The sequence below is a fragment of the Alligator mississippiensis genome, chromosome 4 (genome assembly GCF_030867095.1).
Source record: "Alligator mississippiensis isolate rAllMis1 chromosome 4, rAllMis1, whole genome shotgun sequence".
Taxonomy (NCBI): Eukaryota; Metazoa; Chordata; order Crocodylia; family Alligatoridae; genus Alligator; species Alligator mississippiensis.
The window spans coordinates 185617882-185634882 of NC_081827.1; the positions used below are offsets into that span (position 1 = coordinate 185617882).

The 17001-nt window shown below is 40.9% G+C and overlaps 1 protein-coding gene and 1 long non-coding RNA gene across 12 annotated transcripts in view; one reads left to right on the forward strand and one right to left on the reverse strand.

The window, feature by feature from the left end:
• IQCA1 (IQ motif containing with AAA domain 1) overlaps positions 1–17001 on the reverse strand; it is a 192448-nt gene that overhangs the window by 86530 nt on the left and 88917 nt on the right. For all 5 annotated transcript variants that reach the window (XM_014594399.3, XM_059727177.1, XM_019492023.2 and 2 more), the window contains exon 7: positions 4–88. In XM_014594399.3, the coding sequence (XP_014449885.1) occupies positions 4–88 (85 nt within the window). The remainder of the gene's footprint in view (positions 1–3; positions 89–17001) is intronic.
• LOC106738522 (uncharacterized) overlaps positions 1–17001 on the forward strand; it is a 137720-nt gene that overhangs the window by 60558 nt on the left and 60161 nt on the right. For all 7 annotated transcript variants that reach the window (XR_009462059.1, XR_009462057.1, XR_009462058.1 and 4 more), the window contains one exon: positions 3890–4049. This is a non-coding gene — a long non-coding RNA (uncharacterized LOC106738522). The remainder of the gene's footprint in view (positions 1–3889; positions 4050–17001) is intronic.

Below are 17001 nucleotides of genomic sequence, written 5' to 3' on the forward strand. Positions count from 1 at the left end.
TACCTGTTCTGGGGTTTTCTGAGAAAAAATAACAATTGAACCTCCATCCTCTTCATCAGGGTAGTCAGGAAACTTGCCTGTAATGTGCCTGTATGAGAAACAAAGGGAAAATATTAAGTGCGTACATTAAGATACTACTGTTGCTAATTATATTACCTTAATTACTAATGTCAGTATACTTATTGAGGCACACCTTTTATTCATAAGCAGAGACTGCCAGTATTGTATTGCCTTGTGAGATAAAGTTTTAGTTCAGCAAGATCATTTAAATTAGAAAAATTCAGCTGAAACTTCTCATGACTTAGCCTGTAATAAAATACTAATGTTCTTAGACAAACTTTAATAAATCAGATAAGTGTGTAGGACAGTGGTAACTGCTGGACTTTAGAGGTACTGCAGTGGAACATAAGGGTGGACATAGTGTTTGGGAAGGGGAAGAGAGGGAAGTAAGGCATCATTTGATTCTTTCAAACTGTCCCATGGCACCAGGCAGCATTTTCCTTGAGACATGAAGACCAGAAATAACCACCTTATTAGGCTGTGAGCAGGTTAATTAGGAACTGAGGAACATAACAAGCCAGTTCAATCTCTGTAGTACGCCTGGGAAGAGGAACCCAGGGGTAGTAGGCTGGTCAGACCATGGAGCTTAGTCAGGATGTTTGGGGCATGGCTGTAGGACTTGTGAGTGTGGTTAGGTGGAAGCTGACTGCAGGGTATAGAGTATAGGTGGATTGTGAGGCACGTGGGATTGTATATTGGGTTGTGGGGCTACACAGGATCCAATGTGGGGCTGTGGTAGAGATAAGACCGTGGCTTTAGGTAGAAGTGAGATTTAGTAGGGATAGTTAAGTGCAAGGACCCACATATGCCTACAGCCTACCTATTTATCAGGCCCATGCACTGGCCCTCAAATCACTTTTCAGTTGTTAAGATAGGCTTTGGCTTTCATAGTATAAAAGCATATACAAATTATATATATATATGAAAATCACTTGTTCAAAGCAACATTGAAAGATGTTTGGATCCTGGGAAGATCCTTACATAAATGTGTTTGAAATGTCAAATTTTATACATTCTTGCAGAACATTTTTATTTGAAAGATTTGACTTATTCTGATGGAAAAAACATTGTATCTGATATTTTTTTACTACCTCTGCTAATGACCGCTTGTATTTTTGAAAATCTCCATTTTTATTTAGGGTTATGGCTTTTAAGATATGAAAAACAGTTTCTTTTAAGGTTTGAGACAGTGTTGATGAGTTTTTTTATAACAGGTTAATTTAAAAAATCAATGTTGAATTAAAAACATTTAAATAGAATACCCTCAATTCTTATTTTAAAATTTTTTTTAAAGAATTCTTTTGAAGTTTCTTCTGCTCCCTTAAGGTTATACTGATCTTTCAGGCAGGCCTGAAAACAAACATGCAAGGGCTGCTGTTTGGTTTCTGTGCACACTTCTTCTTTCTGCTTCCTTCAGTTCCAGGTTCTGTTTTTTTGTTACAAATTCATATCCTCCCAACAAAGCGGTGCACAAGTGATGTAACCGACCATCAAAGCAAGAAATTTTCTGCAGCAAGTGCCGTTAAAAGCACAAAATTCTGTTCTTAAAATCTCAGGAATTAAAGTAACAACAATAAAACATTGCCTCTATGGAAATAAGCTTTTTAAGGAAAACAGTATCACTTTTTTTCTTTTTTCCAGGAATATATGTTTACATTAGGTGATAATAGTTACTACTTTACAATTAGAAAATTGTTTCTATTCTTTAATTTTTGCTCACCAGATACTAAATTCTCAAACATATCTGCAGGCCTTTTTCATCTTTGAGTCTCCAGAGTGTTAACGGCCTTTTAATTGGCCTTTCTGAATGTTTCCTTATTTTTTAAAAATATATTATCAACATGGCCATAATTTTTTAATACAGATCAGATTTTTGGTACACAACATTTCAGTATATTTTAATACTTTTTATTTAAAAAAATCAGGAAAAATACTAATTCAGAAATTTGGGAGAAACAATAAAAGTTGGTGTTTTTCAAACATTGTGAAGTGAATATATCTTAGGAATTGGGGAAAAATAATCACAAAACCTGGTTTATATTTTTCAAACAGTTTTTTTTAACAGAAATGTTGGCTTTTCCTGTGTAACTATAACTTTATGTTAATCTATAGGCTAAACTTTAAATTAGCGTATCTGTTTCTTAGAGCGAAAATGTTGGGGTTTTTTACTACATTTCTACAAAGTTGCACCTATGATTGTGGTCCCTAACTACCACCAAAATACCAATTATAAAATAAAAATGAAAATGAATCTATTATAACTACAGACATTTCTGCTTGTGTATTCAGTGATTATTACTTATACATGCAATGAGATTCAGAAAATATTGCTCCCCTACATTTACCAGAAACTCCCATAAATAAAAAGATGCATTCACTTGTACTACAGACATGATTTTAAAAAGCAGTTAGAAAATGGCCTGAGAATCCAAAAACAAGTATGTATTATCAGGTCTGTTAAATGTTAGGTCACATTTGATTTTACAGACACATTTTATCTCTAAGAAAAATAAGGACTCATTCAAATTCTTGACTCAATGAAAGAGTTTATTGTTGTATTAAATTCAACCTCTATGTTTAATCACTGCTAAAAGTTTGACTTAAAATGACAAAAGCCAGAGTATTTAATGCTAAGACTGTCCTCCAACTAACATTTATTATTAATGTTAGTTGGAGGAGGAAAAAATGGGAATGTGCTCTAAAGATAAAGAATCAATTTGAACTCATATCCTAAAGTAATTTGCTTTCTAATGCTTGTGGATGTTATGTTCTTCAGAGAGAAAACTTTGGTCTGTTGAGCATGTACGTCAGTTGAGCGTTAGCGTTCTGAAGTTTTGGTAGCATGGACTAAAATTTAACAAAGACTGTTAAAGTCTTGTACCATCCATCTTTCTCTGTTCTCTGTTTGGTGCATCACCACTTCAGCCATTCATGATCATACATCTTTCTAGAAACCAATGCAATTATTTACACTGAAAAATAACATTATGAAAGATTAATTCCCAAGATTAATTATGTTAGGAACTTTGAGATGGGAACCAAAGTTATAAGTGTGCTGTATAGTGGGGAGAGGAGAAGGCAAGGAGGAAGATGACTTAGAGGGTCATGTAGCCAAGGCTGGTTAATCGTATCTTTAGTGACCTGGTCACATGTTCATTCAATTAATGGTGTGATAAAATAACGAATAAGCCACAAAGTTATCACATAAAATATGTGTAATAATAACTTTTTGGCTGGTTCCTATCACATTTTTAACTGACCCTATGGCCTCTGGAGCACACTGGAGCCTTTCAAGACTGTGTGCTTCAGAGGCTGTGTGTGCTGGTTGGCTGATTGCAATTCCCAGTTGCAGGAGAGTACCCAGGAGCTCTGCTAGGGCTGCCAGCTGGGGAGTGCATCAGAGTCAAGGGTTCCCCTGTGCACCCCCAGCTGGAAGCCCTGGTCGGCTGATTGGGTCAGCCTGACTCAGCTCCCCCTGCACGCACAATATGGCGTGATGGAATCTGATGCTCCATCCCACAAACACTCCTCCTGCTGTGCACGTTTGGCATGGCAGGAAGTGTGATTGCTGGAGTCCTGCCTCAGATCCCATCACACCTTTAATTTAACATCTGTCAGGGGCCTGAAGGAATACAAATATAAATTCAAGTTACCCAAAACATTATATAGCTTAATTGGCTTGTAAGGTATTCAGATACTGAAGTGATGAGTAAAACCAATAAATAAATTTACTTTTGATCTGAAATTATTTGCCACTCTTTTGTACAGATATATTAGCTTTTCTCTGCCATACACATTTCACATGTTTCTGGCTTCCCTTTTCCTTTAGGTTTGGTCTTAGGCACCACTGCTTTTTTTTAATGCCCATAGAAGGACTTGGGCTATGTCTACAGTGCACCTGGAAGCATGAGTTCAGCTTGTGCAGATGTACCCATGTGAACACCCATATCAAGGAGACTGTAGCAGCAGAAGTTTCAGCAGTCAAACAGGTACCCAGGGCTCTGGGAGGCTTATGTGGACTGTGCTGTGACATCTTTATTACTTTCAGTACACTGGCTAGGGAGATTAAAGTCAAGTTGAGTATGTCTATAGGTGTAGAAATCTCACCTTCAGAGTGCAAAGATGACTTTTAAGGTATTGGTTGATGGGCTTATTTCTTCTTTCTCTGGCAAAACAGTGCCAATAGCATTATGAAATTAGCTCCACCATGATAAGCCTGGGAAAGAGTGGAAAATTTTCACTAGACATGTGCTACACAGCATTTGTGGAGGAGCATATTTCTCTAAATACTACATACTGATTGTAGTTCTGGCCTGGCCCATGTGCTCTTAAGTGCTAAGAAGTAACTTGGCTGTATTCAAGTGTAGCTGTGCTTGGCAGAAAACAGGATCCTTCCCTTTTTCCTTGGTGTATCCCTGCAAGTTCAGGATTTGGCCATAACTCCGCTTGCATATTCACTTTTCCAAATGGGGCTTTAAAGAAGTTGTTGGGTCTGTTAATTAAATCCATATGCATAGAGTTATTTTTAAAGAGGCATGCTTTACATAATTGCTACAATTATGTAGTTGATCTAAATTGATGTCTTCTTTGAAAATTCTGTTTAATATTCCTGACTATAGCAGTTTTTAAATGCTCAAAGCAAGCAAACCAAAATATGAAATGCTGTGGCAAATTTCAGTCCAGAGAGACGTTTTGCTTTGCCCATATTAATAGTTTTGGCTTGAGTGTGGCTTTTATTTCAGAGGTGCAACTGGTGTAACTCTGGCATAAGGTAAATGTCTCAAAAGATGTAGCAGCAGAATTCTCTAATGTGCATCAGATCTGGTAATCATAGTAGTATTTAAAACAACATTACTCTGATATTTATGATATTTCAGGCTTAAGGAATTTGGTATTGATGACATTTATTGCAGCCCACAACCTTTTAGGGAAGGCTGTTGTTAGCTTCGTCCAGGGGCAGATCTAAGGGGGTGGATGTGTACTCCCTCTCCCCGCCCCCCCCTTGATACCTGAACTATGCAAACATTAAAACCAACTATCTGAGAGGGGCAGCAGCATTTCTATTCTATTGAAGGAGTTAATTGACTCCATGGCTCATTATAGTCGACCTGTTTCCTGTTAATCTCTCTTCACTCCACCAGTGTTAATGACACTTTCTCTTTTCTAATGGGCTTGATGTTTCTTTCTCCTGCAGTTTTGCTTTCTTTTAGCCATTCCTAGTAATATCTTTCTTCTGTTTCACAGCCTTGCAGATTGTTCTTAGCTCTGGCTAAAAATCTTAACTCAGGTACAGTAATATTAATTTAGATGAACATTAATTCTGGTATGGAAATGACTGACAGTGGAGTGTCAAGACACTCAACAGGGCTAGATTTTGTTTTACAAATATGAATAAGAGATGTACATTAAACTATGACTACAAGACTAATAAAATAGTTTCTAGACTATTTTTTGTCTTGTTTGTTGTGTTTTTTAAAATAATTTATTTAAATTAATATGCATTCCTATAAAGTTATATTTGTTTTTGCTTTGATCTTAAACTGAATAATAAAGCACTAGACCCCTGGCATTTTAGTAAAACTTCTACTTTCTCTGTAAGTGGAGAAAAATGTGTTATGTTATATGTGAAGATTCACCACATCAGCTGTACCTCTCCCTTTTTCAAAATCTTAGATCCATCCATGGATCATTCTGTCTTCTGATTAAGGATTAAAAAAAAAGTATTTGGTCCATGTTTCCTTCTAATCTATTTAGAACTCATTTCCAACAGCAGCATCACCTGAATGTTTTCTCTGCATCCATAATTATGTCTACATATGGCTGGTTGATCATTCATAAAATACATGGGCATTGCTACTTTTTTGTTTATTGTATTCAAAATATAATGTTGATGTCAGGAAAGAACTGTGTGCTTAGCAGTTTGTGGATGGGAAGCTTTAATGGTAAGAAAAAATTCGGCTTTTCCTAGGTTATATAATATAATCAAGAGGTAATGGGTAAAGTAAGATCTAAAATTAAACCCCTAGTTCAGAACAAAGACCAGGAATTTGCCACTTATTATTTTAATGGCACTGCAGAAAAAAACCTGGTCTTGCTTCCCAACAGCTCTGCAAACATAAAAACTGGAAGAAAATAATTTTATTTTACACTGATCACTTAATGGGAAAAAGAACCAAAGAATTGCAAGGAGCATAACAAAACTAGAGCAAGTCAAACCGCATGCTGTTATTTTCATATGTGGGATACAGTTAATCAGAAAATCTGATTACCATATTTACTGAAATACAAGACAAGTCCCCTGCCCCAGTCAGCATGTGGGGAAAAAGCACCTCATCCTACATTTGCACACAAAGAAACCTCATCAAATACATTGTATATTTTTGAACTGTTGCTAAATACAGCATTATTCGGTAATTTAAGTCAACTATGAAGTTGATTAAATGCAGCCAACACCGAATATGACTATTAAACATATAGCCCTTAGTGGGCAAACATGCTGATGGGACCTACCACCAAGATAGGTTATTGCAACCCATCTGAATAAGATATATGGTAGTGTGTGTTGAGCACAGTCCCTCTTGGCACCTATTTTTTTTCTAGTCATGGTGAGCTACTATATTGCATGCATTTCAACTTCTTCATTCCCACAGCTGAGGTGTGCCTTTGTGTCTCACTTCCAATGATTGCTGTTTCTTTACCTGTTACCATACAGTCTTCAATGTCTGACAAACATCACCAAATGTGGCCACAGACAGTTCACCCAGAATCCCTCTGTCACCTCCCTCTCTCAACCTGTCGCATATGATTAGTTTGGCCCTGCCCTCCATGGGGTGTATCTGGACCAGGTTGCCCTGTGCCTTATCTGCATATAAATTTTTGGAGGATCCCTGGACTTATGACAAGAACACCTGGTTCCAGTCATAAATGGGGCTAATTAGCACATGGATTCTTTGTGGGAGGTATCTGGAGTACATACACATAGTGAGCAGTGCTGAGTTGTTGGGTCACCATGCCTTGAAATGCTGTTGACCGTGGTGGGGCTCAGCCCAATGAACTACATGATAAATCATGATTTTTTTATTTGGTTACTGTATGTTGCAGTACAGAATGTCTAATATGATATGTGTAATATGTGTTTGATAGCCAACACTCAGGGATGTTGTATATATTGTGTACAAATGAGATGATGTGAAATATGATATCAGTTCTGATGTTTTGTATTATGTTATTTAAAATGTTGTATTACCCTCTTGTGAGGCCTCTGTTTGGGGTTGTTTTGAGTCTTTTGTTATAGTCTGGTTTTCTAATAAAATGTTAAAAAAAAAAAAAAAAAAGTTTAGCTGGGACAGTCCCAGAATTCAGAGGATAGTCCTGGCTGACTGTTGGGAATTATAATGGGCAACCTAGGAATGCAGGTACAGTCTGGCCAGGAGTTGGAGTGGCACAGAGTGCCTTGCAGGTGGGCAGGCAGGCACTCCTGCATGCCCCTGCTGACTTGTAAATGTCCCACAGTTCCAGGATTTCCATATGGTCCGCCTAACCCTTTGGCTTTGAAGTATCATGCATATTTTTTGCTATATATAAGTAGGTACACAAGTGCTGCTTAAAAGTGTGTTTATGGAGGAACTAAATCTGTGTGTATTATATGTAAATCATTATAACTTCCTTATTTCAAGGGCAGTTTTTTCAAGTTTGCTCCTCACTTCCACGTGCTCAGTGAGAGCAAGGTCTGACAGTAAAGAGCGGGGAAAGAATTTGGGGGGAGCAGAGGACAAAGGGTGTACCTGACCCCCCAGATTTATTTTGCTTGCTGTAACAGGAGGAAGGGGACAAATTCAAGACAAACCTCCAATAATGATATTCTATACCTGGGAAATGTTATCAAATTTATACGTTTTCTATATATTGAATCTAATTATTGGGGGTATGCCTATAATCAGGGCCATCTTATATTCAAGTAAATATGGTAAATGAATCAAAATAGAAGATTCTGGTTTGCAAAGAAAAATTTCATAGTATGGTCAGTGTGCTGGATTGCACACACAAGCCAAAAAAAGATAGGGCTAGACAGGGTTAGAGGGAGGGGAAAAATACTCCTCAATAACATATCTAAGGTGACCAGTTCCAGACGTTGTAGAATGACTACTTCCCAGGTGCTGGACAAGGAGAAAGAGAGTGTTCCTTGTGACCCTTCTTCCACATCATATACTGACATGGGTCTCCATCTGATGGAATTTCCACCTCTGACAATTTTCAAGAGCAGGTTGGACAGACACTTGGCTGGGATGGTTTAGATCTTTCAGGGATGATCCTGCTTTGAGTGGGGGGCTAGTCTAGATGACCTGGTGAGGTCCCTTCCAGACCTACTTTCCTATGATCCTAAAATGAACCCTCAGTGGGTAGGGATTATTTCCAGGAGCCAATCTAGTACTGCTGAAAATCAAACTGAGCTCCAAACAGAGGTCACTGTAGGCAAAGTATCTTAAATACCATAAATCCAGTGGCTCTGACCCAATGAACTACTAAATGCATTTGTGCTGTAGAAGATGCTGCATTTCTTAGGGATCATGGAAGAATAGGATTTTGAAAAATGGCAATCTCTAAGTGAGCAAAAACAGAGGAGAAATCTATTGCATTTCTGAAAAGCAGGGAAGTCCTTTCAGTTGTTCTGTACTATATTTAATAGCTTTGATTTAGATTGCCTTAGAGACATGCTTTGTAAACTGAAATGTTAGGAATTGTAAATCAACAATTACATTAAAATATCCCAACCAGATAGTTACAGCATGAACAAGGTTGGGAAAAGAGAAGAATCCTTGGTTAAGGAAAAGGATCTATACAGACATCAGTCTCTAGTTACCATGTGTTTTTTGTTACTTTTGTGCTTCCCAAAATTATTCCTTTTAAAATCACTTAGATCTGTTAGAGTATAATTGCAAAGGAATGCCTTTTTGAGGCAAATGACACTAGATGTTCACTTCTGGACACCTGGGGTGAAATTCTGGTTCTACTGAAATCAATAGAAGAGACTTAAGTCGGGCCAGTATTTCACTCCTCGGCTTAATTTTTTCTCAGGGCACAATTACAGTAAATTGGATAGCTGTGTGATCCTTTGACAGCACAAAATTACCACAAGACTTGGCACCAGTCAGCATGACCGGCAGTCTCTGTGTAGGAAAACCCCATGAATTGAATGTCAGATCGTCTCAATTCTGATTTATGACAAATGCCTACTGGAGATGGGCGAGGATGCCACACAATGCACGTCTGTATTGTGTTTGGCTTGCTTTGCATCTTTTAGCCTCCCCGCCTCTCTTCTAGGAGAGCTACAATTAATTCCTAATTTTTCCTCTTTGCATTCTTTAATGTTCAAAGATGGGTATAGCTAAGGCTAAATGTGGATATTGATTTATGACAACACAATTTTAACTCAAACATTTTTCTAGTAATAGACTCAACAACTTACTACCTACTCTCTGTACTCTAGTGCGGTTTAAAATATGTTATTCTTTCTTTTTGGCCATGACTTCTCTATCTAATTGCACAAAAGGCCCTGTCAGGAAAATAAAAAATGTTCTTCAGAGGAAAAAGAATGTGTAACTCTCTTCAGGGTAAGAAAGGATGTGGGATTTGTAGAAAAGAAAGGGCATTAAAAACTGCTGTATAGTCTAGCACTTGTTTTGCACAGACTGCAGCAAATAAGAAACAAAAAAAAAATAAACTCTTTGTTGTTTTATAATTCCTGTCAGTTTTTAAAAAACAACCTGCCACAGGCTCTATGAAAACACCTACATGGATGCCTTAATTTATATTGAATCGCTTTTCTTACATCATTTTCCTACATTTTCTTCTTTTTTATGCTTTTCATGGGTCATTTACAAAAGTATTTGGAAATCATTGCCAGAATAAACAACACACACATATATAGTTTTTATACACAGAAAGCTTAATTTCCACATACAATTTGTCATCTCTGATGAGATTGGCAGGGGGCCCAATACCATCATCCTCTATGATGATTTTCCAAACACTTACTCATATAAGTAATGTTATGCACACAAGTAGTTCAGCTGAATCCAATAGGGCTATTTATGTCTATAAATGAGTGAAGAATCAGGGCTTATATATAGTATAGTATAGTATTTAAATATAATATTTTAAGACACACAAAATGAAGTATTACCAAGCCAGCCCAACAGAATACAATTAAATTCTGTTATGGGGGATGACAGATGATACATAGATTGGAATATGGTGATTATTTGCCACTGTTTTATTATGTGCAACCTTCTTAAAAGTGCCCAAGGACGTAGTTCTTACAAGAAAAGATGCATGTTTTTATGTGGACTAATACTGTTGGGAACCATCAAGTCCCCAGATTTTCCAGTTCTGCAGGGAGAATACTTTGCTAGTTGCCAAGCTGGAATTTGCTGATAATGCACAGCAATGCTCCTTTAGTCCTCTCTCCCACCATCCTATGAATAGTTGAACTCTCCATTTGTGGCAGGTCTGAGTTGAACCCATTTTTGTTCCTGCTGACTCCTTAAGTATACAATTAAGGAAACTAGGATAGCATAAAGTAAGAAATAGGGTCTTTCAGGTAAATCCTATTTCTGGTATCGTAATGGTGGTCATATTCCCCAAACTTTTCTTTTCTCTGCCAGGAGATATGGTTTCCCAGCCTCCTAGAAGTAGCTGAGCAGAACTGTTGTTGGCAATTTGAATACAGAAAAAGTTGACATAATTTACACCATTACAAAATGTTTTGGTGTGTGTGATTTTGATTTTTTACCAAACGAAGTTTTGCCTAAAAAATGTCACCCAGGCATACTCCTATCCACAATAGGATTGAGAAACAATGTTATCCTGGTACCTGCAATACCTTAAATAGGTCAGATAATGTGAACCCTTCTGTGAGGATTTAAAGTCCAGCTAAAATTGCAAACTTAGAGTCCTAGCAAAATAGGACTAGAAGGGACCTTAGGAGGTCCTCTATTCCAACTTTGTGCTGAAGGCAGGATTATTGTTGTCAAAACCATCCCAGAAAAATGTTTAACTTGCACTTAAACTTCCATTGTCAAAAATTCCACAGCCTTGCTAGATCATCTTTTCCAGAGTTAGAAATTTTCTCCCAATATCTAATATGAATCTTCATTGTTGGAATTTAAGGCTATTCCCATTTCCTCTGGACTCAGAACAGTGGGTTATTATTTTCTTTATAACAGTCCTTTTTGTAAAGAAAATTTACACAAAGCTAGAAAAAAGTATATTAATTTTCCCCAGAACTGAATAAAAATGAAATGTTCCCTGTTTCTCTAGCAAAGTGTTCCATCTTCCAGAAAACACCTATGACTTAGTAGGGCTAAGAGAAACCTGGTGGGACTCTTCCCACAACTGGGCGGTACATATTGAGGGTTATAAACTGTACAGAAAGCACGGGGTGGGGAAGAAAGGAGGAGGGGTTGCGCTCTAAGTCAATGAGCAATATACGTCGACCCTTATCAAGACAGACTCGAAGGAGGAGAAAGTAGAAGGATTGTGAGTTAGGTTACATGGGGGTCAAGGAGAAAGGGATTTGGTGGTAGGGGTCTGCTACAGACCCCCACGCCAAGGGGAAGAGCTAGATTTGGGGCTCCTGAGGCAGCTCTCGGAGACCATAAAAACTAAGGAGGCGGTAGTCATGGGGGACCTAAACTAGCCAGACATCTGCTGGGAGACGCAGACAGCAAAGTCCCACCATTCACGCAGGTTCCTATCTGGTGTACAGGACCTCCACCTGACGCAGGATGTACACAGTCCCACTAGGGGGAATGCCTTACTGGCCCTGGTATTGGCAACGGGGGATGATATGGTAGGGGACCTACAAATCAGTGGTCACCTGGGGGACAGTGATCACCAAATAATAGAATTCATCATAAGACATCGAGTGGGTAAGGGAACTAGTAGGGTGAAAGTGCTAGACTTTAGGAAAGCTGATTTCAATGAACTCAGGTGATTAGTCAAGGACGCACTGCAGAGTAGGAGTTTTGAAGAGATGGGAGCCCAGGAAGGGCGGCTGTGCCTTAAGAAAACGATCCTTCGGGCACAAAGCAAGACGATCCCAATGCGAGGAAAAAGAGGGAAAGGGGCCAGAAAGCTTCCCTGGCTGACCAGAGAAATCCAGAGCAGCCTACGGGCTAAAAGGGGAGCATAAAAAAAGTGGAAACAGGGAGAGATTACCAAAGAGGAGTATACCTCCTCTGCTCGTGCTTGTAGGGAGGCAGTTAGACGGGCCAAAGCTACCATGGAGCTGAGGATGGCATCCCAAGTTAAGGATAACAAGAAATTGTTTTTTAGATATATAGGGAGTAAAAGGAAGGCCCAGGGTGGAATAGGACCCCTACTAAATGGGCAGAAGCAATTGGTGACGGACAGGGGGGACAAGGCTGAACTCCTCAATGAGTTCTTTGCCTCAGTGTTCCTAAGTGAGGGGTAAGACAAGTCTCTCACTGGGATTGTAGAGAGGCAGCAGCAGGGCGCCAGACTACCATGTGTAGACCCTGAGATGGTGCAGAGTCACTTGGAGGAACTGGATGCATTTAAGTTGGCAGGCCCAGATCAGCTCCATCCGAGGGTACTGAAGGCACTGGCTGACGTCATTGCACAGCCACTGGCGGGAATATTTGAACACTTGTGGCGCACGGGCCAGGTCCTGGAGGACTGGAAAAGGGCCAATGTGGTCCCCATTTTCAAGAAGGGGAGGAAGGAGGACCTGGGCAACTATAGGCCAGTCAGTCTCACCTCCATCCTAGGCAAAGTCTTCGAAAAAATTATCAAGGCTCACATTTGCGAGAGCCTGGCAGGAAAAATTATGCTGAGGGGAAACCAGCACGGGTTCGTAGCAGGTAGATCATGCCTGACTAATCTAGTCTCTTTTTATGACCATGTTACAAAACGCCTGGATGCAGGAGTAGGGGTTGACATCATTTACTTAGACTTCAGGAAGGCCTTCGATACGGTATCCCACACCATACTGGTGAACAAGTTAAGAGGCTGTGACTTGGATGACTACACAGTCCGGTGGGTGGCAAATTGGCTAGAGGGCTGCACCCAGAGAGTCGTAGTGGATGGGTCGGTATCGACCTGGAAGGGTGTGGGCAGTGGAGTCCCGCAGGGCTCAGTCCTAGGACCGATACTCTTCAATGTCTTCATCTGCGACTTGGACGAGGGAGTGAAGTGTACTCTGTCCAAGTTTGCGGATGACACAAAACTGTGGGGAGAAGTGGACACACCAGAGGGCAGGGAACAACTACAAGCAGATGTGGACAGGTTGGACAAATGGGCAGGAAACAACAGAATGCAATTCAACATGGAGAAATGCAAAGTACTGCACCTAGGGAGGAAAAATGTCCAGCATACCTACTGCCTAGGAAATGACCTGCTTGGTGGCACAGAAGCGGAAAGGGATCTTGGAGTCCTAGTGGACTCCAAGATGAACATGAGTCGGCAGTGTGATGAAACCATCAGAAAAGCTAATGGCACTTTATCGTGCATCGGCAGATGCATGACGAACAGATCCAAGGAGGTGATACTTCCCCTCTATTGGGTGCTGGTCAGACCGCAGTTGGAATACTGCATGCAATTTTGGGCACCGCACTTCAAGAGGGATGTGGATAACCTGGAGAGGGTCCAGAGAAGGGCCACTCGTATGGTTAAGGGCTTGCAGGCCAAGCCCTACGAGGAGAGACTGGGGCACCTGGACCTCTTCAGCCTCCGCAAGAGAAGGTTGAGAGGCAACCTTGTGGCTGCCTATAAGTTCATCACGGGGGCACAGAAGGGAATTGGTGAGTATTTATTCACCAAGGCACCCCCGGGGGTTACAAGAAATAATGGCCACAGGCTAGCAGAGAGCAGATTTAGATTGGACATTAGTAAGAACTTCTTCACAGTTAGTGGCCAAGGTCTGGAACGGGCTCCCAAGGGAGGTGGTGCTCTCCCCTACCCTGGGGGTCTTCAAGAGGAGGTTAGATAGGCATCTAGCTGGGGTCATCTAGACCCAGCACTCTTTCCTGCCTATGCAGGGGGTCGGACTCGATCTATTGAGCTCCCTTCCGACCCTAGCATCTGTGAATCTATGAATCTTCTCATGCCCAATGATCAGAAAAGTGAGAGTAGCCTCTGGTCCAGTCTTGCTTCCATTGACTTCAATGATTAAGCCTTTTAAAAGGTTCTTTACAGCGCATACATTTTTTTAACATACATTGTAACACTCTCTCTATCTCAGAATATAAGCACCTCGCATGGGACCTCAGGACAGCAGGATATCGTACCTGTAATATACATATGTGAGGACTGGGGGATAGTGACAGTGGAGTGCCATGGGGCATTCTCCATAGTTTGCATTTCTTGATTAGCAGCAAGCCAAACTGAGGCCAGCTGGGCTTGACAGTGAGGTTGTGTTCATTCTAAGGAGCAAATTATGATTGCTATAGTTCAGTGGGACTGTGTATGGAACAAGTCTTAATGGGTTAAATAGCTCCTATCAGAATATCTGAAGGACTCTACTCTGGAGTAATGTGTGTGTGTTGAAGCTCCAAAGTCTCATTAAATTCTCATCTGAATTGATTTCCTTTTACCTTTTCCGTTCTCTTCAGGCTGAGGTCAAAAGTGCAGAAACTAGCTCCATGAGATGCCAAGCAAAACTCCTCTATATTTACTGAGTTAGAAAACTCTTGCCTTTAGTCAAATGGAATTTCTTAAAAGTCAAAACCATATCTTTTTTATCAGTGAAAATTTGGTGTTAATATTGATGGCAGATAATGAAACAATTAAAATAAGCACAGTTACTTCAACTTAAAAGCTGCAAGAATAGCTTTTATAGAGATTCTGAGAAAGAAAGCCAATACTGTTTTATTAACACAATATAAATTCTGGAAAGAAGAAAATAAAGAATTCAATTTTATAACAAGTTTAGCTAAAATAAATAACCTATAAACCAAACTCATTGTTTCTCTTATGGAATTTTGGTGGAATGCAAATGATATTATAAAACCGATACAGAATAAAAAAAGGTTTTGTTTATAAGAAGTTGGAATGAATACCGAGGCTTCTAGAGCCATAGAGGTTTTAGCTATAGAAACTGAATAGATCTCTTTTTTCCTTCAAAATCTGCATGCCAGGTTTAGGTAGAAAGCCACAGTGAATTTGCCCTATCACTTGCCTGTACTTCAGCCTGAAGGGATTAGTTCTTCAGGGGTGAGAAATAGTGCAACACGTTAGACTCACTAACACAGAGCATAAAGACTAGGCCTGTGCAAAACAGCAAATATTCTATTTGGATTCAGATGATTTGGAGGGACAGTGAATTGATTCGATGATTTGGATCACTGTCCTGATTCAATCTGGCCAATTTGGATTCTGAGATTCAGCGCCAATTTGGAGATTGGGCCATAGATTATAATAGGGAATCACTAAAATGCCCATAACTTGGCTTTTTTTTTTTTTTTTTTTTTTAGATTCAGATTAAAACAGCAGGGATGGTAGCCCCTTCTGAGGGCATGAAGCTTGCCAAGTTTCAAGAAGATCGGTGCAGGGTTTTTTGTGAAAGGGCACCTCAAGGTTCTAAAAGCAAATAGGAGCAGAGTGAGGAGGGTGGCACTCACTCCATCTGCATGTGGAGCTTAGGGAACCCCTTCAGGAACACCAGCTGCTCTACCTAACTAGGATCCAAGGAGGTGCGGTGGGGTGTCACAACATCACCAGCAATGCTGAACACCCTCTCGGTTGGAACACAGGTTGGTGGACAGGATAGGTGTTCCCAGGCAACCATGGCCAGATCCTGCCACACCTGGCTGCAGGTTGCCCAATAGGCCAATGGGTCACAGTGCAACAGCTCCACGTCCTCGGCAAGATAGGTAGCCACTGAGGCCTCTGTGCTACTTGCCCGATGGTGGGGTCTGGTGCCTGTGGACCCCAACATTGAAGCCATGCCCTTGCCCCACATTGGTAGTGGCTGTGGTGGAGAAGATTGCCTTGTGGTTAGAGTGCTGGCATGGGAAAATGGATCCCCCTCTTTCACATCCCCCTGCCTCTGCCCTTCTGCCTCCTTGACTGTTCATCAGAACTTCCATCCAGTGATCGAGGGTTTTGCTGCTGCAGATACTCCCCTTCACCCTCGGGTCACACATGCCCACCAGCATGTGGACCTTACTGGACCACATTGGATCTAGCCATTTTTTGATGCCTTCCTTCAGCTGCTTCACCAGTGACTGCACCTCTGGTGAAAGCAGCTTGACTCAGCCAGGGACATCGATCTCCTGGAACTTCTCCATTTTATTCTCAAGCTCGTTCACTATGGGAAATCACCTGCCTAAGGAGGGCATTGCCAGTGCTGAGGCTCTTGTGGCCTTGAGGAATGGCTTGAGGACCACCGAGATCTGGGAAATGGTATCCCGCTTCGTTTTTTTAAGGGGGCCGCTGATCCCAATCTCCCCGAGCAAGGCCATGTCATGGATGACCTTCTGTTGCTCCACCAGCCTTTCCAGCATCAGGTATGTGGAGTTTCAGTGAGTCTCCACATCCTGCATGATTTTGTGCTGTGGGATGCTCAGCTCTGCCTGTTTGTTCCACAGCATCTGGCCCCTCTTGATGCTCTGGTGGAAGTAGCCTGTCACCTTCCTGGATTTTGAAATAAGCTGGCTGTTAGTGACAGCACCGTCACTGGGAGCCCTGTCCCCCTCCAAGGCATCCTTGATGATGAGGTGGAACTTGTGTGCCACACAGTGGATGCCTGGCATCATGCATTACCTTGACCATATTGGCCCCGTTGTCGGCAACCATGAACTCACGTGTGAGCTTGCCCTGCCCAAGGAGCCACCACTGCACCTTGTGGTTCATGGCCACCATGATCTCCCTTGCCATGTGGGACACATCTATCACCTCTGCTTCAAGGAGAGCCCATCG